General features: G+C 33.2%; 1 protein-coding gene across 2 annotated transcripts; it reads left to right on the plus strand.

Moving 5' to 3' along the window:
• The first annotated feature begins 254 nt into the window (after positions 1-254).
• On the plus strand, positions 255-27177 carry LOC124365883 (metaxin-1). 2 transcript variants are annotated; one of them, XM_046821989.1, is made up of 8 exons: positions 255-485; positions 2259-2405; positions 3811-3914; positions 13179-13344; positions 18092-18326; positions 18940-19088; positions 23393-23463; positions 27005-27177. In XM_046821989.1, coding segments are annotated over exons 1-8 (954 nt in total). In that variant the 5' UTR covers positions 255-404; the 3' UTR covers positions 27006-27177. The 2 variants fall into 2 exon arrangements, with proteins under 2 accessions (XP_046677945.1, XP_046677946.1); XM_046821990.1 differs by lacking the exon at positions 23393-23463.
• The last annotated feature ends 439 nt before the right edge of the window (positions 27178-27616 follow it).

The following is a 27616-nucleotide window of genomic DNA, read 5'->3' on the forward strand; positions in this document are numbered from 1 at the left end:
AATTGCAACACGGTAAAACATTCCTCTATTTTTCCTGTTCTGAGCCAGATGACCTGTCAAATGTATATGCGTTACGAATAGAGCAGAATAAGTATTTTATTACATCCATATAATTAAATTAAGTAATGACTTTATCAAGATCAGTTCGTGCTGTATGATCAATTGTGCACTTACATAAGGCTTTCTGGTCAATTATAAATATATTGATGTTCGTATGTTGGTTACCTGTTGCAAATATTTAGAAAAATACAGGCATAGTCGTCTGCTGCCTTGGTTGGCTCTGTGAAACCGGCTGATGTAAATTAAATTTGTTGTAAACAAGGTAGATTTTAGTAGCAATGTGAGTTATAGTGAAATTTTTGCTAGTTTTGTTGCGCTTGATAAATAAAAATTAATTTGAAACAATGAACCAAGCAATGGAATTAGATATATGGAAAGGAGATTGGGGGTTAGCTTCTATTGATCTGGATTGTCTAAGACTCGTGGTAAGTGCTACCCTACTTAACCTCACTGATAGTATCATGTTGCAGCACTGTAATAGAGATATATTAATTACTTTATGTAACAGATCATATACGATTACTGTTCTTGTATTCTATTAGATACTGGCAGTAATAATAATTGGATATTCTGATATATTGAAATTAAAAATGTTTTTCTCATGCTACTTAAGTATTTTGAATATACCTAAATGACTGATTTTTCTTTTAGGGTCCAGTTCCAACTTTATTGTTTTAGGATTCAGTTCCAACTTTAGTCTTTCACTTATCAAATAATTCAATGGTACCCAGACTTGACTAAGCCTACACTTGTTATTCATTGTTTTTATCAAATAAATAATTCAATATTACAATTAATTTAATGTAACATGACTGGGCTGCAGTATAATAAACATCGGACACTTGAGTGATCGATAATACTGAATCATCAGTTAGAACGGTTTAAATGCTGTCAGAAATGTTTACCCTGTTAAGTAATTGTAAGTACTTTGCTACTTAAACTTAGTATAAAAAAGTTGTATTATTTTCATATCCATTGTTCTTGTCGTTGTCACTAACAATGGCATAATATAACATAACGAAATACAGCTGGCAATGACGTCACTAGCAACAGCTGGTAATGATGTCACTTGTCTAATTAAATAAAGATGGCAATGATTAGTTATGAATATCTATAGGTCAAATGTCTTATTCGATAGTATCGATATTTAAAATCCATAATCGTCATCTGATTGTGTTGGTGGACACTTATTATACTGTAGCCTAATTTTAAAAGTCTGTAACATAATTCAGTTTGACATTGTTCCATATTGATTAAAACAAAGTTAAATTTATACACCACCATACCACCAACCTACCATTTTTCGTTGAGAAAGATGGTTTTGTTCACTGACAGAATAAAAGAACATTAAACATTTTAATTTATAGGCCTATTAAAATGTAGTAATGAGATTCTAGAATATAACAATGTATTCAAGTTTTATTCAGAGTAATTGTTGCCTGAAAGCTTTTTGAACAAAAACAAATCTAACAGTCAGCTGACGTGCGGTAAACTGATTGATTCCTATTTCTGATTTTGTTCATAATCTTCTGAATTAGTAATTTCAGTTCCGTCACTGTATATAGGAATCATTTTCATTTTACTTTACAAAGAATCCAAACATTGAATAAACGTTTGTTTGTAACACTACAAAACAAAAAGGTATCACAGTGCGATGCTAACACTTTAAAGTGGCTGGAGTAAATCGCACGTGTGATGAAAGCTGTTTGTGAACTAACTAAGGGTAAACATATCTAGGAGTGATGGACATATAGTATTGACAGTGTATGGAGTGTCTAAATGGTCTGATTGATGCTGGTTATTAGTTACACTGTGCAGTCTGGTTTTGGTCGTTTGACATAAGGTTATAGATTTGGTTATATCAAGTACTAGTGTCACTTATGCGTTGCCTATACGTCACTGGAATTTTACTGCAGTGTGATTTGGTCAACAGCAGTCTTAGAGTGACATGTTTACTTTTAGATCTCATGGAGATTTTTTTCTATTTCCAATACTCTAAATCTCCATTGTTTGTATATCATCGGCTATGCAGTTGAAAGAATAAAGAGAAACAATGAAAGGAAATTACGTTTTATTTTATTTAATTTTATTTAAGTTACTGAATTTAGGTATTTATAATATTTTTTAACTATGTTCTCTCATTAAAGTAATTCTGTTGCGTAATTTCGTAGACTGTCCTAAATTAAATATGATTGCAGACATATTGTAAATTTGCCGGTGCACCAATTAATATAAACGTCAAGAATCATACGTTGAAAACACCGAATGGGAAATTACCTGTGTTCAGGCACTATAAGCGGACCCTGTGTTCTTTTGAAGCAGTTTCGAGTTACTTGACATCCAAGGTGAGTTTCATTGTTAAATAACTTCTTGTGTGATATGAATTACAATAGCTTAAGTTCAAAGTAATGCATGTTCCATAGTGTTATGTTGTGTCCTTTGGGTGTGCCTACGTAACAAGTAGAGATAAAAGTTTCCTAAGATCTAGCTGTGACGAATTCAAATTTGTATTCTCATTCCACCTTGTGGCTGAGTGATGTGGTTTACTAGTGTTACATTTATGAATTTTATTTGCTTAATTTTGTACTGAGGACGTTTTACAAGTCCATGTTATTTACAGTTCTTCTTCTTCTATGGGGCGGTCTATTGCCGTGCACTTAAGCCTCTAGGGCCTTTTGCGCACCCCGGAAGCACACCATGAGGCCTACCAGTCTATGATTTCAGTAGTTCCACAAACCGCTGAAAACAACCAATCCAGGTCCTCCTGGGGAAATTCATTATCCTTGTCCAAACTACCAAAGATGGCATACTGCTCCCTTGCTAGTGTAGGACAATCAAAGAGCAAATGTTCAGCATTTTTACTCCTGCCTATCACTCATTCTACAGAGCGGATCCTCCTCCATCCTCCCGAAGGATGCTGACTATGTGAAGATGCTTCCTCAGGTGACCATGTCCCGTAATCGGACCTATAACCCGAGAAGTCATCAATGTACTTAGTGAGAGAAGATCAGACATCACCCTGGAGGAAGGCAACTGTAGTACCATCCGAGGAGGTTGCTCATTTTTGTACCCGGATGCAATCTCCACCTCCTCTCATATCAGAGCGAACCCATTTCGAGACAGCCCCAAAGGATTCATTCCTTGAAATACCACAGAACAGTTGAGGACCCATCGTAATTGACGCTGTGACCTGGTTGGCCAGGGTATCAGCTCTTTCATTCCCAGAGATTCCCTCATGACCAGGAACCCAAAAGCAGGCACATTGTTGATTCTGGCAAGGGAAGAAACAACTTGATAGCAATCCCAGACAAGTTTAATAAAAACGATGTACAGATAGTTTATTTTTGTTTAAAAGTGTACCCCTCTGGGATCGTTTTTAAGAATACCATATAAAGGTGCTAACTGAGTTTTAGAGAAACTACTATTATGTTAAAATGATACAAGTTTACCTTTATTAGTGCTTATAGTATATGAGCCAAGAGCTAATTTGTATTGTTTAAAGCACAAAACTTATACAATAATTATAAATACCTGTAACTTGTAACAATAATCTCTCAATAACAATAATCTCTCGATAGATTATAGCTGTATCACGATAGTGTAAAAAATAGATTAAACTAATCAGATATGTTTGTATGTCTTATTTCAAGAATACACTTTGATTTTTCTCTCATTTAATGCATTTTATATCATATATGTTCAGTATTGTATCAAATTTTGACTGAATATTTTACATATGGAATGTTTCAGAATCTTAGTCCTGACTTTGGATTGACACAGAAACAAAAAGCAGATGTGGTTGCGTTTACAATGTTCCTAAAAGAGTTTCTCTATCCTGCCCTTCTTTATGTTTGGTAAGTCTGTTTTTAAATAAAAAATGTGATAATTTCGTATAATAAGAGAAGTTATGTGGAAAGTAAGCCTACAAACAGTTTTGCTTGTACACTAATCATTATTGAGTATTGATGTCTTACATTGTTGCATTAAAATACTAACCCAGTAAATTTATCAGTATGTTTAATGTTATACAGAGTATATTACATCTAATAATTTTTCATTGTCTATTTTTTCATTGTAAATTGTTTATTTTTGGGGAAAGGCAAAATCAATTTTTGATCAATATGATATCATTGAACGCAGATCAGGATCACATCATCATCAGGATGTTTATTAAACGTGTAATACCAAATGCCTGTGAATTACAATTCTTATTCCATTTCATATTTTTACACTTCTCAGTGTAATAAAAGTTGATGTTAACAATACAGTAGACACCCTCTTAACCGGCCATTACAGGACCGAACCCCCGGCCGGAAAGCAGTTTGGCCGGTTAATCCAACATTGGTATATTGTATACATACCAACTACGTAATACTGTACTGGTAAAAAAACAAATATGTATTTAATTCAAAAGGTTATTTTACTGAAAACATAATTACTTTTAATATTTTAAAGAACAGTGGCATATAGAATACATAATAACAATAGAGTACACATTGTACTACATTGTATAAGAAAAATATAAAAGTAAAACGTACATTTTGTTTCCGAACTATGGTAATTTTAGACACAGAAACAGAACAGTACATTAAATATCCGGTAGATACTAAAAGAAATCTGTTATTTTATTTTGTGTTTTCTTCTCCATTGTCTTTATGAAGGCATAGTCTCTCCACTTTAATGAACATCACATCTACAGCTGTCGACAGGTCTTGCTGCTCAATATACATTGCGGCCAACTGAAGTGCTTTTTTCCCCTCTTTGTGACTGATATTTTCTGCTTGATCGTCTTCGTCTGAGTCCTTTGGAATGCCTTGTTCACTTGCCTCCTCAACGACTTTTTCTACGGTTTGATCGTCACTAAAAAAATCTTTTTCAAGGTTGTCGTCACCTGTCACCCATTCATTTACATTTTTCTCTTCAAGATGATCATCACTAGTACTCAATTTTCTTAAGTCGTTAAGTAGAGCTGTGTTGTTATCTTCTTCAATTATTAAAATGGAGTGTTCATTTTCATCTTCAGCTGGGTCAGCAACCACGTTTTCTATGTCTGGCCAGGCTTTTCGCTAAGATTTAACGAACGTTGTGCTAGGCATTTCTTCATACGCCTTTGTGACCATGTAGATAATATCCTTAATATTTAAGTGCTTAACAGCTGATATAAGTTCCATTCCCGAGTCCATCTTCCCCAAAATTTCTGAAAGCAGTTTGCGCCGATAACATCTCTAAGCATTCTATGACTCCTTGGTCCATAGGTTGAATGAGACTTGTGACGTTCGCTGGAAGGAAAACCAATTTTATACTGGGCACTTCTTCACATTCAAGATCAGGTGGATGTGTGCCTGAATTGTCTAAGATTAGAATGGCCTTTTCAGGTAACTTACGTTCCATTAAATATTTTTTTACTTTTGGAACAAACTCATTCACGAACCAGTCTTTAAAGATGTTGGCATCCATCCATGCTGCCTTCTGGGCACGATAAAACACAGGAAGTGATGAAACATTTATGTTTTTAAACGCTCGTGGTTTCTGGGATTTCCCAATGACCAAAAGTGGGAGCTTGTGTGATCCTGCAGCATTTGTGCATAAGGCGAGTGTAACCCGTTCTTTGTTATGTTTAAATCCAGGAGCTGAACTTTCATTCCCAACAGAGAATGTTTTTTGTGGTAGACATTTAAAGTTCAGACCAGTCTCGTCAACGTTGTAAACCTGTTCTGGTGAAAGATTTTCTTCGTCAATTATCTTTCCTAGTTTGATGACAAACTCGTTTGCTACAACGATATCTGCAGACATTTTTTCCCCACAAATGTTTACAAAATTTACTCCATGTCGCTTCTTCCATCTTCCTAACCATCCATCACTGGCTGAAAACTCTGCGTTATTTTGTTTTTCTAGTTTCGAATGAAAAAACATTGCCTTTTCTTGTAAAAGTGGTCCAGTTATCAGTTTTCCTCTTCGCCGCTCCTGCATAAACCAAAGCCATAACGCATTGTCAACCATCTCATTTGTTGGTTTTTTTAATGTTCGTCGATTCGTCAACACCTTTTCTGTTTCAACACTAGTGCAAAAATCCTGTTAGGATTTGCGATTACGTCGCCAATCATTGACACTGCTTTTCCCGACGTTAAGTTCGTCACATATATCTTTTTCACTGATTCGCCTTTGTCAATTCGCTGGATCGCATCGAGCTTTTCTTTTACGTTTTCTTTCAATCATTTTATAAACTAAATAAAAGTATATAATCATTCAAACTTTTAGTTCATTTAATAAAAACTGCACTCCTAAAAACACTACAACACAACACTAAACTGCACAACTTAAAACTGTCAACTAACTGTATGTATCATGTTCGGAACCACCTGCTCAACTGAACAGGCATTGTCTAAACCATCCCAAAATAGCCGTTCGAGTTGTGACCTGTCGATGACTCATCGTTTGCTTTGTGGCCGGTTAAAGTGGCGGCTGGTTGACCCGAGGCCGGTTAAGAGAGCGTCTAGTGTATCACGTATTTTCATAAATTTTTGCCATAATTTTGCACAAATAGTTTCTTACTGAGAAAGTGATACAAGGTTAAACTACTCTTCAAATTTCAAGCTTCAGCACTCAATATTTACGAAGAATTCTTGGTAAGTTATACATGAGTTTGTGAGTCAAAGTTTTCTTGAGTTCTTCAGATAACAATAAAAATTTATAATCTTCGTCTTATTAACATTAGAATTAGATTCACAGTACAGTAGTTGATCAATGTATGAAAAGATACTGATAAAATGTTTCATACATTATATTTCATTGGTTTACAGAACTACAAAAAATTATCATAGGGAAACAATGATTAAAAAAATCTTTATAGAGTGTCAGACCATTAAAATTTTAGCTAATTGTAATAATAGCTGTTTGTGGAGAACTTTTCCACTTTTTAAAATAACTAAAATGGCTATTTTTAGTGTAATATATACAAAATTTTCCTGAGAGAGTGCCCCTTTATGCTGGAAGTATTCCATACTCTCCAGGCCCCTCGGTGGACCGTCCAAACATAAATTTTATCTATATAATTTTGTTGCACAAAACCTAATACAAATTATTTCTGCCTTACAAAAGTTATAAGACATTGTAACTTTACAAAGGGGGCAAAAAATAATGCAGTACGCCTCATACATAATTTTTCTAAATTTGATAACAATTTTGGCTGTTATTTGGACAGATCTGTTGGATGAAATTAGTACAAGAAATTTAATTTTGCAGTCTTAAGACATTAAACTTGAGATAGAAAATATCAACAGAAAAGATAAAACAGAGAAAATAGTACAAAGAATAGTATAGTAATAAATAGTATATATAATAGTAAATATATATATGGCCTATTTGTTTTGAAAATGCCAAAGATATCACATCTGATTTACAAGTAATTGCAGAGTTTGATATATTAGAAAGAGAAGGAGAAGTGTTTGTTGACAAAGATGTTAAGGCAATACACTTTGAAAATTCTTCTGAAGAAAATTTTATGATTTTTAAACCTATTGTACTGTCATTGTATTAATAGAACAGATTGTGTTTTGAATTAGTGAATGAAATTTGTGAGTCGTTTAAATCTGTTTTACATTTAAAAAAAAAAAAAAAAAAACACTAAAGGTCAAGAAATACAAAATAGCACAACTGAAAGGCAATCCAAACCCAAAAAATAAAGTATCCTAACGAATTGACAGGAGTGTAAAATGTGAAATATATCAATTAAATACTGTTTAAAAACCCAAAACACCATTGACTAAAATGTTTGTTTGTTTAAAGGTTCCAGTGAAACTTTAAACAAAATTTATTTGAAACTTTAAAGTATTTTACCATTTGTTTGCATTGTTTTTGACTGTTTAGTACTTTATAAGTGTTACATTCCAGAAATAAGGGCATAGCAAATTTCTAAAGTGAAAACTCAATAACTTAAGACATGCACTTGGTAATTTTCAAGACGTTTATTCTTGAGTTGCAGGTTTACAGACATTATTAATTTTTAACTCTTTGGATAGTTTGATTTGTACAACTAAAATAACTTCTGTTTAATTAGAAAAAGAGTTACTGTAGCCTTTTGTTAAATTTTCTGACTATTGATGATTTTAAACACTATTGTTGTAAGTGTTTCATTTTGTACTTATTGATTATTTTAGTTTAAGACAGGATCTGAATTCTAACAATGTGGAGGAGCCCAGCAAAAATATGGGTGGTCCAAGACACAAATGAATTCGGTTTGTGTCTGATTGTGTACAGATGTTCAAGGAAATATTACAATAAATGTATTAATTGTAAAATCTAGGGCTGTGAAAATTATTCATAAATTTAAAATGAAATATTACAAGGTTTAATACAATGAGTGTTTATTGAGCTTTCTCCCACCAGTTGATTACTAAAGCAGATTCTTGTCTTTGTGTGTATATGTTTGTAAAATTGATACCTTTTCAATTTGGTGCATTGAAATTTGGTTAGAAACTCCACTTCTACCATTTAATAAATTGAATTTGAACATGGTAAACATTGATTCATTGGGATTCGCTTTCTATGCCAGGATGTTGTCTGCAGTGGAGTTAATGTGAGCCTCCCACGTTGACCCGAAGTCTGGCGTGCCCTTAACCTTGTTATTAATAATTTTTGGCAGACACTCTTTGGAATAGACAGTTTGAAAACCTGTTGTCCTGAAAAGATTATATATAATTTTTTCTCTGGGAATAAATGTGCCTTTCACAAATAAAGAGACTTGCTTGCTGACTAAATATAATTAAATATTTGTAACCTATTTAAAAAAAAAGATTATTGAACTGCTAACACTTTGTGTATACTTACAGGTAACTTGCAAAATACTTTTGGCTAGAATAATATTAGTAATGATATTCTATAACAGTTCCTAATGTATAATAAGACATAAAGATATAGGCCTATCGCTATTATATTAGGGGAGCTAGTAGATTTTTCAAATGTTGATCAGACCAAAAAGTCATATACTTTTAACAACATTCACGACACTTGGACTACAACAATTATGCAAACAATGAACATATAGTGCTAAATATACTTTGAATTGAAGACAGTAGCAGTGATTACTGGAAAATAAAGCTTTTTTTTATGGATACTACACAGTCAAATAGCAGCGTATTTTAACAATAAATTAATAATTACATAAATAACTATTCATACAACACACTTTTTTAACATGTAGAATGAACTTATGATTTTTCTTTAGCTTATTATCGAGGATAGATAAGTTGGAAAGAACACCAGGATCTTGGACATTTTTCTTGATATCACAAAACCTGAAATACTATATTTTGAGCATTGTTACCTGTCCTATTACATTGAGTATGTTATAAATGTGGTTTGCATTTGAGTGGAAAATACCCATTTTATTGTAATTTTGAAAATATGATGTTACATAATTATTAAACTTTAAAAATTCAATTAACACATTTTGAATTACATGGTAGAACTGCGAACCTAATCTATCAACAGTAATGTTTAAATAACAGAAAAACCGCTGTTTCAACCCAGTATTGTACTAATTATTAAGGCATGCCACAACCAAAATTATGTTTCGTCACTGTTTCCTTTTCAAGTAGATTAAATATGATAAAACTTACAATAGAAATTGTAGGTTCATCTACAACCTACATGTACTATTTCATGTTTTTAATTACAAAGTTTAATTTTTATTACAAATGTAAGTACAAATTTAAATATAATGAAAATATTAAAGCATGACTTATTTTTGGATGTTTTTCAAGCAGTTTCTGAAAAAGAAAGGTCTCTCTAGACATAACTGACTGTAAAAGGTCACTTTTTTCAAGTTATATTTCTTGCAGTAACTTTGCAGCCTCTTCCTTTACTTTCCTTTGTTCTCTCTCTACAGCCAAAGTGGTGATCCTGATAAGTAATGATGGTCTACAATAGGAACTTGTGTTCTAGGTCCACAGTAAGGAATTTACTAATTTTTCCTAGAATGCTTTGATGGAATCATGTTTTCTCCCAAGTTAAGTTTCTCACTGAATGTCTCAGTATAGCTGTCTACCAATGTATAGGCACACTGTTATTACAGCCTCATGAAGTACAGATAGAATAATATGTCTGGGCGAGCGGCCGGTCGGTGGTAGGCTATGGTGCGGGGGGAAGAGGGGTGTTTGTGAATCGCTCATTCCTGAAAACATCACGCCCGCGCCACGGTGACGGACTTCAAGGTCGGGCCAACCAGAAGGGCTTGGCTGACTTGTGGCTCATCTTTCCCTCCAGCAAACCTTCCCTCCAAACAATATAATACCAGTGTGACATCTGTTGTCATAGAGTGAGCATCGTTAAACTACAGTATTAACAGTGAGTTGTTCTAAGCTGTGTGTATTTACTGTGTGCAGTTAACTGTGAATAATTATTACGTTCAGTGTTTTTTGTATTGTGTTATTTTGTTTTAGTAAGAAGCTTATTTCATAAGTAATGTGTGTGACCGCGTGAAATCAAAACTGAAGGGTAGAGTTTTGCACAGTCAAAGTCATGAAATTGTCAGTAATGTATATACATTCATGAAAAAGGAGGCTGATGAAAAAAACTTTAAGTATTCCCTTGGCAAAGGTCCGTGTCCGAACAGCAGTAGCTACCAGCGTCTCAGAACGTGAAATCTCAAGAATTAATAAAGAGCTTAAAAATTTAACCGTTAATAATGACAATGGTGAAAGTAGCTTTCTCACTCCAAACAAATTGAAAAGGAATCGTAAAAAGCCTATTACAGGATTGGATGACTTTGACAAAGCTCTGATAAGGCGAGTTGTGTACGAGTTCCATCTTCTAAAAAAACAAGCTACCAACTGTATCTTTGTTACATGAAGAAATGAAACAACGGATCAACTTTAAAGGATCAAAATCAAGCCTCAACAACATTCTTAAAGAACTTGGTTTTCGATGGAGAAGGTCACAAAATAACCGCAAGCTTTTGATCGAGACTAATGAAATAAGAGAAAAAAGAATTTCGTATTTAAGAGCACTCAACACGTTACAGAGATGAAGGACGTCCAATTATATACTTAGACGAGTCTTATATACTGACAAGTCATGTGTCAAGTTCATCGTGGTCTGACGAATCAACTAAAGGAATGCGTGTTCCCATTTCGAAAGGGGAACGGTTGATTATGATACACGCAGGAAGTGAAGCTGGTTTTGTTCCCAATGCATTGACAATGTGGAAGGCATCGAGTCATTCGGGTGATTACCACGATAACGTGAATACGGAATCAATGATGAAATGGATGAGAGAAAAACTTCTGCCTAACATACCACCAAGATCAGTTATTGTTGTTGATAACGCCCCCTATCACAATGCACAAAAAGACAAAGCACCTACTTCAAAAAGTAAGAAACAATTAATGAAAGATTGGCTTTCTAAACATCAAATACCTTTTTCGGATGATTTGCTAGTCCCGGAGCTGTAACAGGGTTATTCTCCTAAATAAACCGAGATTTGTTAGGTATGAGCTTGATGAACTAGTGACCAGCAGTGGAGGACATGTTGTGCTTCGGCTCCCACCATACCACCCGGACTTAAACCCTATTGAACTTATTTGGGCTGAAGTGAAAAACTACGTAGCCAGTAGAAATATTCAGTGCAGTTTTTCAAGTATTAAGTGTTGAGTGGAAGAAAAGTTTTCACTTATAGGTGCAGAGGAATGGGCCAGAAAGTGCGAACACGTGAAAAAAAACTGAAAATGATTATGCTTCAGCTGAGCCCCAAATCGACAATCTCGTGGAATCAATGATCATTTCACTCAGCAGCAGTGACAGTGAAAAGCAGTGAAAACGCGCCAGATGACTTGAGCGGCATTGAAGACTTGGGTGATTTGAGCGGCATTGAAGATTTGGATTGAAGCGTATGTATTAACTTTGTACATATTTTATTATTATTTATTAACATGTTTTTAAATTACTTCTGTCATTAAAAAAACTGTGGAGAATGTTGAATACAACACTGTTTCTATTCTATTCTATTATGTAAGGATCTAGCTTTATATTTAAGCCGTTTAAAGACAGTTTAAGATTTAAAATGTTAAAACTGAACTTTTATCCGTATTTTATCCTAGAAAATATATTAGGTGAGGTTTATAGGTAAACCAAAATGTCATTGCTTTTCACAACGCTAAAAGAACTGAAGACCGTACTGAGACTGGGAGAAGCTCGTGCGCCGAGTGTTTTATAAATATTAAGATAATGCTTAATTTCCCCGGGAATGAGGGGTCGTAGAAAAAAGTTTTTTAGACAAAAAATGCAGTTTAATCGATTTTCTAAAACTTTTCCACGGGAAGTTTGATACTGACCGGATAATAAAAAACTTCCTCGCAGAGCGAAAATTTTCATGTCATAAAATTAACCAAACTAAAACTGTACTTGGTTTTTACTAATTTAGACATTATTATTTTAGAATTGGCATTTTTTATACATATTGGTTGGAAAGACAAGAATGTGTTCTTTAATTTGATATAACTTTTATTACGATAAAGTAATGGCAAAATGCTCATTTCATGTGTTGAATGGAATGAGTTTTGTGAAACGTTGCGCGTGACAGCGAAATAGAACCTCGAGCGAGCCGCACCTTAGTTTGAACGGCTAGTAGTGCCAGAGCCGCGCGCCCAGACTAATTATTTCATCTGTAGAACATTCCTAGATTGGCTAATTTTTACATATCGGTCCACCAAACGTGTCTGCACCAACATTTTTCAGGCATTATGCATTGCAAAACTTGTTCTCAAATTTGTACCCTCTTCCCATACCATAAAATTGGTAGATATAATATTTATTAATCAACATTATCAGTAAAAAAAACACACTAATTCACCACCAAAAATAGAAAAAAATTCGGTAAAATGTAGAACTTAGAAATTCTATATGGTGGTAGTCATATTAAAACATGAACCATATATTTATTTAAGAATAATTATTTAGTATGTAAGTATTGTACTTGGGATGTGTACTTTTAGACAATATTGTGTGTGTTATATGTAAGGCAATATCATATTGTACAAATTTTATTGTTGCACGAAAGTGCAATCATTGTGTGTTCTTTAAGAAAATCAAATTCACTTATAAAATATTTGTGGTTTAAATAGGTGGGTGGATGAGAGAAATCGTGTAAACCTGACGCGGAAGTGGTTTGCAAAGACTCTACCATTCCCGCTCAGCATGTTCTATCCTGACTGGTACCACAAGGCAGCCCAGGAGTCTGTGGAGGCTCTCTATCCTTATATAGAGAATGAGCAAGTGCTGGAAAATGAGGTGTCTGTTATTAAGCATAATAAAGTATATTTAAAACATACTCTTACATAATATACAGCATAATATATCAGTTAACACCAAGATTCTGATGTCTACATTTTCAATGTCTAATTTTCTAGTGACAAGCTATGTTAGAGGGGTAGAACTTATTCTATAATAGTTCAAATTTTTATGAGAAAATCTACCAAAATTTTCATTTACTTATCAGGGAATTGAATCAAGACCTCTCTGTTAGTGAGCTGTGGCGATAACCTAGGCCAGTGGTTCTCAACCTTTTCAACGCTGCGACCCCTTTTTAGGTTGAGAATTTTGGCGACCCCCTTCTTGTAACATCGTAAAGTAAGCCTTTGTATGCAAAAAAGACAGCAATAATTAGTTTTAAAAAAACAAAAAAAAAACACTATTCAAAACTATATAAAAACGTTAGTGAGCACTAATTTCTTAATAACTAATAAGCGATCCGGTAATAAATGTAACGAAAAGTAATTTTTAATCATTTTCAATTCTTCAATATCACAGCAGGCAAAGACTGTGCGCAGTGTATTTACAGAACTGACGCGTGGTGTATTTAAAGCCGCGGAGACAGCCTGACATGGAGCTGCGCGCGCAGCCATCGCACGGCGCAATTCGTCCTCCGAGAAGCCCACTGTGCCAGTATGCCAGTCGACTGCCTGACGTCTTGAGAAATAGTGCGTACTTTGATCTTCAAATTGAACACTCAAGTTTTAGTATTAATAATGGATAAGTTTTTAAAAAGAGAAGCTTCAGCTCGTTTCTCAAAAACGCATACTAAAAATAGGGTTCAACAAAAGTCAACGTTATTCTACTGACACTCTATTTAGTGAATCTTGCTATTTTTACTATTCGCCAACTTTTTTTAAAGACTCTCCTGACGTACATTTACCTCAATTTAAACACAATTTTTTCAGAAATTACCCACCATCATGATACTAGATATGCGCATAATGTTAGGACTGTTACTTTACAGTTACGTAAACAGTATTCTACAACAAACCCCTTTTATATATCTAACATTCTATATAGAAATATTCGTGTTCATCATAATAGATGCACTCTCTTTGAATCACCCTCTTTGCCTGTTTTCAAAAATAGAGTGAAACAATGGCTACTCCAATTAGGTATCACACAAGCAGAGTCCATTATATCTGAGATTACCGAGCGGCCTGACCTGCACCACCCATCCTCAGGCACTTTATAATATTACACTCGACCACTAGACCACTATACTACTACTAAACCATACTACTACTACTGCTACTTCAATACACTACACTACCATTCATACTAGAACGCTTACATTAGTACACACCAAACTACTACACTATTATTACATAGAACCATGCTGACTTGATCTCCCCTGGGCCAACACAATGATATGATGCCGTTGCATTATTATAGATAAAATAACACTGAATTATATTTTTACTAAACATAATAAGCCAGTTCTCATATTAAATCGTGTTTTTTTTCTTTTATTTTAAATTATAAATTTTATGTTCAAAAATTCTAGCACATTCTATTTATTAAATGCTATTAAAGATATCAAGTTCTTCATGTTAAGTTATCGTGGCGGATGATCAACTGAAGCCTGCGCACAGGCTGAATGCCCATGCAGGCTTTATTCCTTATTAATTATTTAAGTAGTATCTTAGCTAGATAACTAGTAAACTATTGTTATCAAAACAATTCTGTTTAGTGCTTTACTATTGTCATTAATTTTTAAGTGTATTTCATGTATAGTTGATGGAATAAACATTCATTCATTCATTCATTCATGTAGCAAAAGTAGTTCCGAAGTCTCAAAACCAAAATGCCGAAAGTATGATAATGCATATCTACAGTTTGGTTTTACTGAACTTGAAAACAAACCTCAGTGTGTTATTTGTAGTGAAGTTTTATCAGTTGAAAGCATGAAACCTTCAAAAAATGAAGCGACATCTTGAAACTAAGCATTCTGCGCTGAAAAACAAACCAGTCGAGTTTTTCCAGAGAAAACTTCTGTCCCTATCGCATTCAACAGGTAAATATTAAAAGTCATACTGATGTTAGCAAAAATGCCCTCAAAGCTTCGTACGAGGTAGCGCTAAAGATTGCTAAAGTGGGGAAGCCACATACCATTGCTGAGGAATTAATTCTTCCTGCCGCAATCGATATGGTTTCAAATATGATTAATCCTCAAGAAGCTGACAAGCTAAAACAAATCCCACTATCAAATGACACTATGTCACGACGAATATCAGACATGGTGAAAGATGTTCAGAACCAGCTAAAGATGCAAATAAAAGAAAGCACGTTTTTTTCGATTCAATGCGACGAATCAACTGACATTGCTAACTGTGCTCAGTTTTTTTGTGTTTTATTAGGTATGATTGCGGTCACTCTATTAAGGAAAATTTATTATTTTGCAAATCTTTGCCAGACCATGCACAGGTGAAAGTCTTTTTAAAGTGTTCATTGAGGCAACTGAACCATTTGAAATTGATTGGAGCAAATGTGTTTCAATTTGTAGTGTGGTGCAAGAGCCCTTTCGGGTAAAAACAGCGGATTGATTGCCAGGTTGAAAACGTTAATGCCAAAATGCAAACTGGGTGCATTGTTTTTTACATAGACAAGCTTTGACAGCTAAAGGAATGCCGGATGACTTGCGTCAAGTTTTGGCTGAGGTTATCAAAGTTGTTAACTACGTCAAGAGTCGACCATTGCAGAGTAAATTACTTGAAAACTTGTGTGGAGAGGTAGGAGCCCTGCACAAACATTTGCTATTCCACACCGAAGTGAGATGGCTGTCCCGGGGTAACGTGTTGAGTAGGCTGTTTTCATTGAGATCAGAAATGTTGCTTTTTTTAATGGACAGTAAAACATGAACTTTCCCATTTTTTCAGCGATGAAAAATGGTTAATAAAGCTTGCTTACTTAGCTGATATTTTTTTCTCAACTCAACATTTTGAACTCATCACTACAAGGACCAGAAACAACTATTTTTGTATGCTCAAGACCGAGGAAATGCATTTGTAAAGAAAACTTACTCTTTTGGAATACAAGAATAAAAGATGAAGACTTTGAAAATTTCCAACTTACACAAGAATTCAAGGAGTATGTCTCAAGTATCTCTCTCATTACTCATATCATCACACCTTGAAGCCTTGATAAAGCAGTTGAATGATTATATTCCTGTTAAAGATAGCCTACATGTGGATTTGTGTGGATAACAAAACCATTTTCCGAAAAAGCTGTTCAAAAAGCTGAAATTGAATTCTGGCCTCCACGATGAACTGATATATATATCAAGTGATCAGTCATTGAAACTAATTTTTGACGATGTTTGTCCCGACAAGTTTTGGCTAAGTATAAAGAAGGAACACCCAGAATTGACCAAAGTAGCATTGAGATTTTGATACCTTTTTTTACTTTTTACAATTTTGGAAAAAAGATTTTCCACAATGGTGAATTTAAAAAAACCAAATCAAGAAATCGTTTTGGCACTGGAAAATGATATTATTTTGTGTTTTGACAAAAATCAACCCAGACATTCTACAGTTAGTTAATTCAAAGCAAGCTCAAGTTTCTCATTAAGTCATTCTGCTGGACTTTTAAAAAATGTATTTTTTGCAATGTATTTTGTGTAGTGTACCTTTTTATATAATAAACAAATTTTGTCTCACAATAATAAGGCCTACGTTACGATACAAGCGGCGCGGCAGGCACCATCATTTTTAGCAGCGATGTTGAGTCATTTTAGACCTCCATTTGTTCTTTTTTGTTAATTATAGTTGTATTTTAAAATAGTATTGATTAATTGTAAATTGATTAAATATACTTTTTTTTTTTGTATTTAACAAGCGGACTCAACTCAGTTTCTAAATAAGTACATGGTCGCTTCATTTGATATTCGCTGCTCATACGGTATATATGGCTTGAGTTTTTTAGTTTTTTTTTCATTTATCACCTATCTCGCGACCCCCCCAGAACCCGTCCCGCGACCCCCCTGGGGGTCGCGACCCACCGGTTGAGAACCCCTGACCTAGGCTATTATGAAGGTTAAACTATAGGTAATTTTAAACACACAAAATTTAGAAAATTGTAAAGTAATGTTTCTTTTAAAAACTAAGTAACACTATTCTCAGCATACATTAAATAGCTACCTAATAATAATACAACAAAATATTTATAATTCATAGTTAACTTAATGACAAGCATAGCAGCATTTTTAATAAATGTTTACATAATCTACTTGGTATGAACAACTATATTTTCAGCTAAGTTCTTTGGATGTTTAGAAACCATTATGCCAGTATTTGAATATATTTTAATGGCTGTTTGTTGTAAAAATGTCAGCACATTGACCTTTTGTGATCGCATTCGTTTTATACTTATACTATTTTTGTAAGTAGGCTATGTAACGGCATTGTAATGTTCAGTGTTTATTATTTGTAATAAAACTGAGTGAAGGAGAAGTGCAGCTGTCAAATATTTTTGTATAGGAAGACTAATAATATATAAACTTGTAGTGATTTAAATTCATGTAATTTATTAAAAAAAAATAATATTTTAACTCAAATGAGATTGCTCATTAGTGTTGACTGTTTGTGGCAGTAAATAATAAAAAAATACCTTGAACGTTGTAATATGTTCACTAGTAATAAAGCTAATCAAAGAGTTGATTAAATTGAATGATAATTTGCTAAATTAAAATTATTACCAATATCTTTTGCCAATTTAATTTCAGATCAATGAGAAAGCGATGCAATGTATAACTGCAATTTCACATCGTCTTGGCACCCAGGAGTTCATGTTTGGTGCCCACCCCACTTCCATTGATGCTACACTGTTCGCCTACCTAGCGCCTCTAGTCAAAGCTCCCTTTCCCAATGGCAAGCTCAAGACTCATGTCATCAGCCACAACAATCTGCTCAAGTACGTCACCAGGATATCACAGAGATACTTTGCTGCGGAGACGCAAGGTATTCTAAGTTTTAATCACTTATTGTTTTTATATATAAATTAGTTCCTTTTAAACACAAATAAAAATATCACATATTACCATAAGTCATTGTTGTTTTGTACGTTATATTCCATCATTTGAATCAGCAACTTGACCATTATCCGATGTATCCAATACAAACAATTTGTAGGTTATTCAAAGTCAGCATTATATTTCAAGCTATTACCAACGATAGATAGTCTTTTCAACTACAACAAATCCATAATTATTCTAATTTGTTTATTTAAGTATTACAAATTACCTAACATTTGTTGATAGTACTGTGCTGGGTAAGATTATGTTATAGTACCCATGTATCTTATGCAGTTTGAAGTTCATGAGTTATTTAAAATAATTTTGTTTTTATGTGTTTTAACTTCAAAAATTACAATTTAACTACAGCTGCTAATATGGAATTTACCTTATAACACATCAGAAGACATACAAAAATTGAGTTATGTTTATTTAACAATGATACAGTCTAGTCAATATGTATCCCTTAACAAGTGAAATGAGGCTTTCCCTGTTATTAATAACGATTAGCAGTTAATGTTTGAGAGACATGTTAAAATCTCTACTCTGTCTCTGTTCAGCATTTGAAGCACAAAAGCTTCAGGAACACGTGAATGATGTCGGCGCACAGACAAACAACTTTCCGCACAAACGGCGAAACCAGATTCTTGCAACTGGAATTGCATTTATGGCCATGGCAGGTTATGCCGTCAGTACAGGTCTCTTGCAGGTAAGCTTTGACTTGTAGAATAAATGTTTGTTTGTTATTGATAGATAACTATAATTAGTTATTTCTCATGTTATCATACAAGCTGTGGCTAGAAAATAACCGTACTGAGGCTGAAACAAATGCCACTGCGTAATGATGGTGCAGAACACTTTCTGTAACCCTGTTTGAGAATTCCATCACTTTTTCTTTTACTACTTTAACAGTCTCAAACCTTATTCCTTTCCAAGCTGACTTGACTTTAGGGAACAAAAAATAGTCACAGGGGGCCAAATCGGGTGAGTACAGTGGATGATCTAAGATAGGAATGTTGTGTTTGGTCTAAAACGTCTTCACTAACAAAGCTTTGTGAGCTTGAACATTGTCCTGGTGGAGTAATTTATATTTTCATGACTTGTTTTTACACAAATCATTCCGTTTTCTCTGTACACACTTACGTAGGGTAGTCAGTACGCTATTGTAATTCTGATTTACTGTCTGATCACATGGCCTTTAATTTAGGTTTTGTCATTCGTGCTTTTTTTTACCGTGGAGTAGCAAGGGATTTCTAATGCATCGATTGACGTTTAATTTCGGCATCGTAAGTAAAGACCCACGATTCATCGCAGGTAATCACATTTTATAAAAAGGTAAGAATACTTTTGATATTTTGTAAGATGTCAGAACAAATCATTCTACAGAATTCGTTCTGTTCAGGTGTGAGACACTTTGAAACCATTTTTGAACACACTTTTTTCATGTTGAAACTTTCAAAAAGAATATGTTGAACACTTTGCTTGTCAATTCCTGTTAGCTCAAACATTGTTCTGATAGTTAACCAACGATCTTGTCGAACAAGGTTACTGATCTTTTTACTGTTAGCATTAATTTTTGATGACAATGGTCTAATAATGCATGTGTCTTCACTCAAGTCTTCGCCAACATCTTTAAATCGTAAAGACCACTCGCCACCACCATACACTTGTTGTAATATTACAAATGTTTAACTTGCAGATTTTGCGAGTTTTAAAAGAAATTTGATGTTGACATGCTCTTCTTTATTCAGTGTTATTGTGTATGTTCTGCGACTCCACCAATACTAATCTGGTTACGTGCCATGTTGGCATATGAAATGTAGTAATACATGTAAATTCCTAAATAAATAAAGATTTTTTGAACTTGAACTTTTGAACTTGAACTTATGTTCTAACCACATCTCATATACATATTACTACAAAAATTAGTCCATTATTTAAATGAAGATTCCGATAACTATAAATATAATGACTTTGAGCAGTATTACACGTACCTGCATATAAATGTCCAAGTATTGATGGATTACTGGGTGTCACTGTTAGCTAGGCAAACTTTCAAATTTACTTAATTAAATTAATTTACATGAATCATTATTACCAACAGTTCTAGAGCCTTTGTGTTTTTGTTTTAATACCAAGCAAACTTCTTTGTACGTGTCTTTTAAAACGTATCAGATGCTTTAGAAATTTCACTGAAATTTCTTGCACATTTTGGTTTTATACTATTTTGATACGGAATGAACAAAAAAAATCACAATTTTAATTACTTGTAAAAGTTTTTTTTGAGCCTACATGCTAACGTGGATTTACTGATTAGGATCTAGTTTTGATATTTTTAACTTACCTCATGAGAAATTTCAATATTAACTAGGCTCTATTCTGTGGTCCGAATAAATTTTTGAGGTTCTCTTATTTACAATCTTAGATTAACCAAAAACTATAAGAAAAATTAATAATCAATGGTACTTATGTTGAAATATACTTATTTTTTATGAACTTACCTTAAGCTAAGAATCGGCAATTAATGAGGTTCCAGTTATTTATTTCGTATCTTAACAGGCAGTCAATGGAACACCTGTTGTTTTGTTCACTCTCGTCATTTATTATAGTACTTATACTGTTGAATGTTGATACGATGTATACACCATTGAAAATGTGAAGAAATGCTGAATATTGCAATGCTTCATTCCTCTTCGTCAATTGTGACGTCATAGAAATACGATACAAAACATAGTTGAAACAAATGGTCAGTCCTGTTTGCGCCGGTTTAACTCAAGCGAGTCTTGTTCTTATTTCTGTTATTATTGTTCAATTTTGAATATAAAATATGCTTAGTGATTTTTATATGTTGACATGAGCATTAATAAGATTTAGACAAATATTTTTATTAATTTTGTTGTAGGCTAATCAACCGCGTGTCTGCTAGGTCAAGTATCTGTATATTTATTGGGCATTTACTGTTATATTTATATGTTTATTAATTAATTAAATATCACTGTGTATATGAATTGTGGATTCTAGTTCGTTGTAAACAAAATTATACCTCATAATGAAGATGTTAACGGTAAAAAAATGTTTAGACGGTTAAAAAAATACTATTTGAATCACCCAAGAACAGCTTGCGGGTTAGAGAAAAATCAGTTGCCACTTTCAAACCAAAATTTCACTTTGTATGTAGTGTCTATTTTTGTGAGATTTGATATGTTTTGGATTCACGGTAAAAAGTTATACTTGTTAAACTGCTAGCCTTTAAATACCATTACTTAATCTTAATGTAAGTAATTTAAAAAATGGAAATGTATATGTTTCTTTGCACAAACCCTTTTTAGAATGTGGACAAATACTTTAGCATTTCAGAGTTACAGTTGAAAACCTTTTTGAGTATTTAGTCATAGAGAATTATAATTGATTGTTGTTAATTGTTTTATATATTTCCTTTACACTTGCCTTTGCCTATCCTGTTGATTGTTTATTTATTATTAGTTATTTATAGCATGTTCTTAGTACGTCTTCTGCCTCAGAATCGAAATTTAAATTGAACTGACATTTCAATTGGAGTTATAGTGCACTTTTACTTTTAATATTATTTATTTATTATTCTAGTCCCTAATGCTTGTCATGTTAAATTTGGTTACTGTACTACTTAAAATACTTAGGCCCAACCTCAGCTTGTGTCTGGAGCACTATTAATGGACAATGTACAACTTATGTATCAAATAATGTATGTATGAATAATGGCCAATAAATATAGTTATCTGTGTATATTTTTACTCTGAAAAAAATGTTATTTGCGTGTATTACAGATTTGTAGACTGTACAACAGTTAGAATAGAATACTGTGATTTCGTTCAATCCATAGAATTGATTGAACATGTGATTATCTTTTTGCTGTAGAATTATGGGAGATGTCTAATTTTAAGGTATTATTTATGCATCCAAAAACTTTACTTTTTCTTCTAAAGTTTACACTTGTTGAGTATTCAGACTATCTAGTACAAATAATTAAAAAATGAAAGATGAGTAAAATTACAACAAATTCTAAAAAAGTGTTTGATGTGTATGAAGTATATTTTTAAAATGAGATATCTTACACGATTCTATGATTGAAAGTAACGGCGTGAAGGGGTTTGAGGTTTAACATTGTTCTTATCGCGTTAAAATCAAGATGGCTGCCAGTATGCATCTGGCTGTTAACCAGCTGACGTGTACTGACGGTTATAAACATCAACCTACCTAGGGTCTACTAAACTAAGTATAACTATCATAAATGGAATGGACTCCAAGGAGTAAAGAACATTTTTTAGTTGTATATTTAATCAAAATATATTTAAACATTATAAAAGATCATTATTTATTACCTTATTATTTCGATTAGCTTTTGATACTTTCTTGGCTTTGAAGCTGTACGTTCTGTTTTTCTTTTAGAATTTCGGCAAAGTATGGTAATTTTTTAAACACAGGTATATATGCAAAGTGCTACTTCACATTTAGTGCGCTCATAAGCAGTCTTTTCTTTTACTCTCACTCTGTGTTGTATTTGAGCTCACAAAGTAGCGTTTTATAGATTATTATTTTTGTATGATCATTCTTTCACTAGGAGTCAGCACTGTACATCAATAATGAATGAATAGCAATAACCGAGAATAGCATATAAATGGACTTGCCACTAGAAAATTACAAGACATTGGAGGCAAAGCTGAGGTTTTATGTTCTATCGAACTATACAGCAACAATGACTTAACATTACTTTAACACAGTCAAAATAGTACTTAAGAATGCCACTAGAGAACAAAAACAGCCATAGTATACAGGTATTATTTAAAAAAAGCCCATCATGGTGGTGATAAAACTATCATCACTCTTTAGTAACCACTTTCAGCTACTCCTCAACATGTTGATTTGATATTGCTATTTATTATGTAATAAATAAATAATCTAAATAATTTAAAATTAATTATACGCCCTCTAACTATTAGACGTTGCCTTGTAGACTTATTTTTTCAACCCTTTCAGATTCCATCAAAGTGGTTTAGTCGTTACGTTGACCCGCCCAGAACTCTGAGAATACCAATTCGTTATGAATAGTTGAGTATTTTATTTGTTTTGGTTTTGTTTTATTAGATTTCACTGTAGTTCACTTTGCTGAAACATCTCTATTGTAATTTAAGTAGCCCATGAGGAATCATAGTACTGATTTGACTCGTAACTGGTTTGAGTTTGATGGCTTAACTCATTCATTCTGTTAGTTTCTTAACATGTTCATGCTTGTGGGTTTTAATGTTGGTAAATGTAGTGGTTTGAGTTAACAGTTGATGCTGTATTATATAGTGGGTTTCCATTTGTGAGTAATGAAGTATTTCCATGTTTCCATTATTGGAAATGTTGACTATTTCCCATTAGTGCTTCCCATAATTTTATCACCTCAAGATCTAAAAATATCTAGGTACATTTGCATTAGTCTTAAATTAACATGTGTGTTTTTTTTTAAATTTAATTTGGAGGCTTTAGAAAATTTACAAATAGTTATCAATAAAATAAAGTATATATGTGTTATTTATTAATCACTGTACCAAATTATAACAATATTTTCAGTTAATTTACACCCAGTTATGAAGTAGATTTAAATAACTTCATACATTTTCAGTGTTAACGGATGCTAATTATTGTGCACAGCCTGTTCCTTGTTCTGTTCCAGTTGCATAACACGTCCATTGTCTTGATGGAGTTGACATTGTTTTATTACATTTCTTTTTATTTATTTTGTTATATTCTAGTGTTGTCGTTGCACTATTGTGGTTCTAAATTTTACTCAATTACATAAAATATGTTACTCTATTATGATCACGTTTGGTCCCTCAGCTTGATGGAAGTGGCCCTCGTTTTGCCGTTCAGATTGTCAGTCCACTATGGGTTGTTCTTTATATGGCGCAGTTATAAAATTCAATCCTTATCCAGTTATCACTGGAAAGTGCTACAATCGGCCAAATAAGTTACTAAATTAATATTTCTCTATTTACAGCTCATTCCATAGTAAACAGCATTCATAATTTTTTTTATCCAAGTATCAGTGTCACTGTAGCTGCTATTGTGTATCCGATCAATGTATTAATGCATTCGGTGGAGAAAATGTTCAAAATATGGAAACGAGTTTATATTCTGTTGATATTGATACTTGAGACTGATTGTATTTTTATCCTGCAAATAAAAATACTTTTAAAATAGATCAACCTATAACTGAAATTATAACAAATTACAACTTAAATTACATATTAATTGGTTTGTATAAAAGCAAATAATAAATAACCAATCAATATAGTTGAAACATTGAAGCTAAGAAACCTTGTAAATTATTTGAGAATTTAATATAAATCTCAGTCATTTAAAGAGCCAAAAGTCAAGTTTAAATCTGAGTAAAAGTGACATACATGGTTACACAAGCACCAATGGTGATGCAGAATGCAGCTGCCCACTATGTGTGGCCCTGCGACCACTTTGTGACTAAATCCAAACTGAGTGAGAAATAAGTTTTGACCATATTTTATTTCTCCTGATCGCAAAGGGTTGTAAATATAAAATAATAAATCACAGGTAATATGTTTTTATCGTGACACATATAAAACCTACTATTACAAACATAAGTAATAATAATCAAGACATTACTTTATGTCGATTAACGAGCCAAAGGGGCTGATATGGCTGAGCCAGAACACGTGTCTGCCGATTTATAAAGGTGATGATGGGATAGAGCTATTTCGTGACATCCTGAAGCTCAACTACAGTATAAGACATATTGCAATCCTGACCATATGGACAGTTACCGCACCCCACTTCCCCCCTCACCTTGCGGTGTTGCCACTTTGTCATATCAGCTGATCTTCAGTATAAGGCGACGTGACGACGTCTCACTTCGTTCAATTATTCTGCATGTTTTAATTTAATTATTATTCTTCCGCTACAGCTGGGAACACCGTGCCCGAGCTTGCTTTGATATGTCTCGTACTATAGCTAGCAATCAATAGAACTTTACCTTGTTTTATTTCTTTATTATTTCTGGTTCCACTTGTTATTATTGTATGGGATTTTACACAAAGTACCTTTTTATTATTTAATTCTATTGCATGTTTGGTTTTGTAATTGTGTTCTGCTGTGGCTGAGTTTGACATATCCTGATGTTTTGTGTGCCTAATGAGTTCACAAACTCCGGTAGATATTAACCGTTTGTTTCCCCTAGTGTAGACTGAGCCACAATTACATGTACTTTATACACTATTAACTATACAGAGTATGGAATCGTATTCTTTATTGGTATTGAAAAAAAACAGTTCAAAGTCTGTGACTGGCTTGAATACAGTTTTGTTATTAGTCTTTTTAATTTCCTGCCAATTTTATTTAGTTATTTTCTTAAATATAATAAAATTAAGCTAATTTTGGGCAATTTCGACTTTGAATTTGATCTAATCATGACACATTCTTAAAGCTAACCTTCATGATTTATTTTTCAACGACTTTTTGATCTTGTAGTGTAACCAGTTTCTTATAATCTAGGTATCTTTGAAAATTACAGTCACAATTTTGTATAATGACATTAATTTCTGTGTTCCATAGAAATTGTTTACATTTATTCTAAATGATCAGTTTTAAAATAACAGGTTTAGCAAGGGAAAATTTTTGAGTTGAATCAACGGCTTCCCAACATGAATACATGCTTTAAGGGGATGACGTCTCTTAGAGATGCAGGGTCTTGCCTATTGCCTTGAAATCAGAGACTGCTCTGTATGTGTTACAACACAGCCTCAGAATGCTACATTAAGCATCATGATGCTGACAGCACGAAAGCAATATTGTTTGACACTAGTGAAGAACTCCACAAACATGGTTTTTTTATGCAAAATAAGCAATAACCCATTCGTTATGGACTTTTAGTGAGTGATGTTCCTTCGCCACATATTGGAATAACCACTCCTTGAGGCTGCTTCTGATTCAAAAGAACAGTATTGATGCTAAGAACACAGTCTTTTCAATTGTGTAAGTGAAAACCAAGTTTAATCTCAAAGTGATGCTTCCAGCTCAAGATTTGATATTTTTGTCTTGATAAAAACACACAAATACCTCTCGTGCCACATGATGCACATTGCATCAGCGCTCTGACGCAACTGACAAGATGTATTGCTTTGCTCGGACTCCTACCACTTAAGAGTGCCATGCAGATGTAAGTCATATTGACAAACCCTGTATTGATGTAAAATACCTAAACAAAACTTATACTGTATCTTAACTTTATTTTTCGCTCAGATTCATTCCTAGTGTGTAGTCTAGTATAAAGTGTAAAACTGTATATTTGCGAATCCATGATTGCAGTACTTCTTGTAAATATATCAATCGTATTTGTAAGGGTTGTGTGGTGTTTACTGTGTTACATTTTTTATAAGAATGCAAGTTTTGTAATGGTTGTCTGAAATAAACACTCTGACACTATTTTTTAAAGATTCTATATTTGGTTTACTAAAAATAATGTATATATTTCTTATGATCCTGTAGCTTATTATACTATGTTGCCCTGCTATATCATGTTTTTAATCTTTGATTACAAAGATTGGTAATATATTCTGTTACTCTGCATTTCAGGTGGATTCACCAGTTCACCGAGGGCCAGGAAGAGGGTTGGACGATACAGACGATGATTAAACACAATCTTGTAGCTCCTACTCCTCGAAGCGCTTGTTGTTGCCTCTAGTATTGTTGAAAGACTTTGAGTTTTGTTTTATACCTAATTGAATTAAAAAATTAAATTAAATATATTCATGTTTTGTATTTATAATCCTTATATCTTTTTTCTTGTTGTTATTAATTGAAAATTTGTTCAATCACATTTCATTAAAATGTGTTTTTGCGGTCACTTGTAAAGTGCTTTTTGTACTGTCGTGTTTGTTTTATGTCGTTATTTTTGTCTGCTGAATTTGTTTGATTTTGTTTGAATTTGAATCTGTTGTTAACAGCACATACAGTTGTTTGTCATTATTGATTTTCTTGTCATAAATTAAGTGATTAATTTTACAACTTTTACTTTCTGTTAGCTGTCGTACAATTCCAATGCAAACCTAGTTTCTATATGATTTCTTCTACATATTTTTTACAATTTTGAGGTTAAAAAAACCATGTAAATATAAGCATTAAAACTTATATGAAAACACAAACCATTCAAAGGCTTTTACTTGGGAAATTAATTACATTTTTAAA

Source organism: Homalodisca vitripennis, chromosome 7 (assembly GCF_021130785.1).
Source record: "Homalodisca vitripennis isolate AUS2020 chromosome 7, UT_GWSS_2.1, whole genome shotgun sequence".
NCBI lineage: Eukaryota > Metazoa > Arthropoda > Insecta > Hemiptera > Cicadellidae > Homalodisca > Homalodisca vitripennis.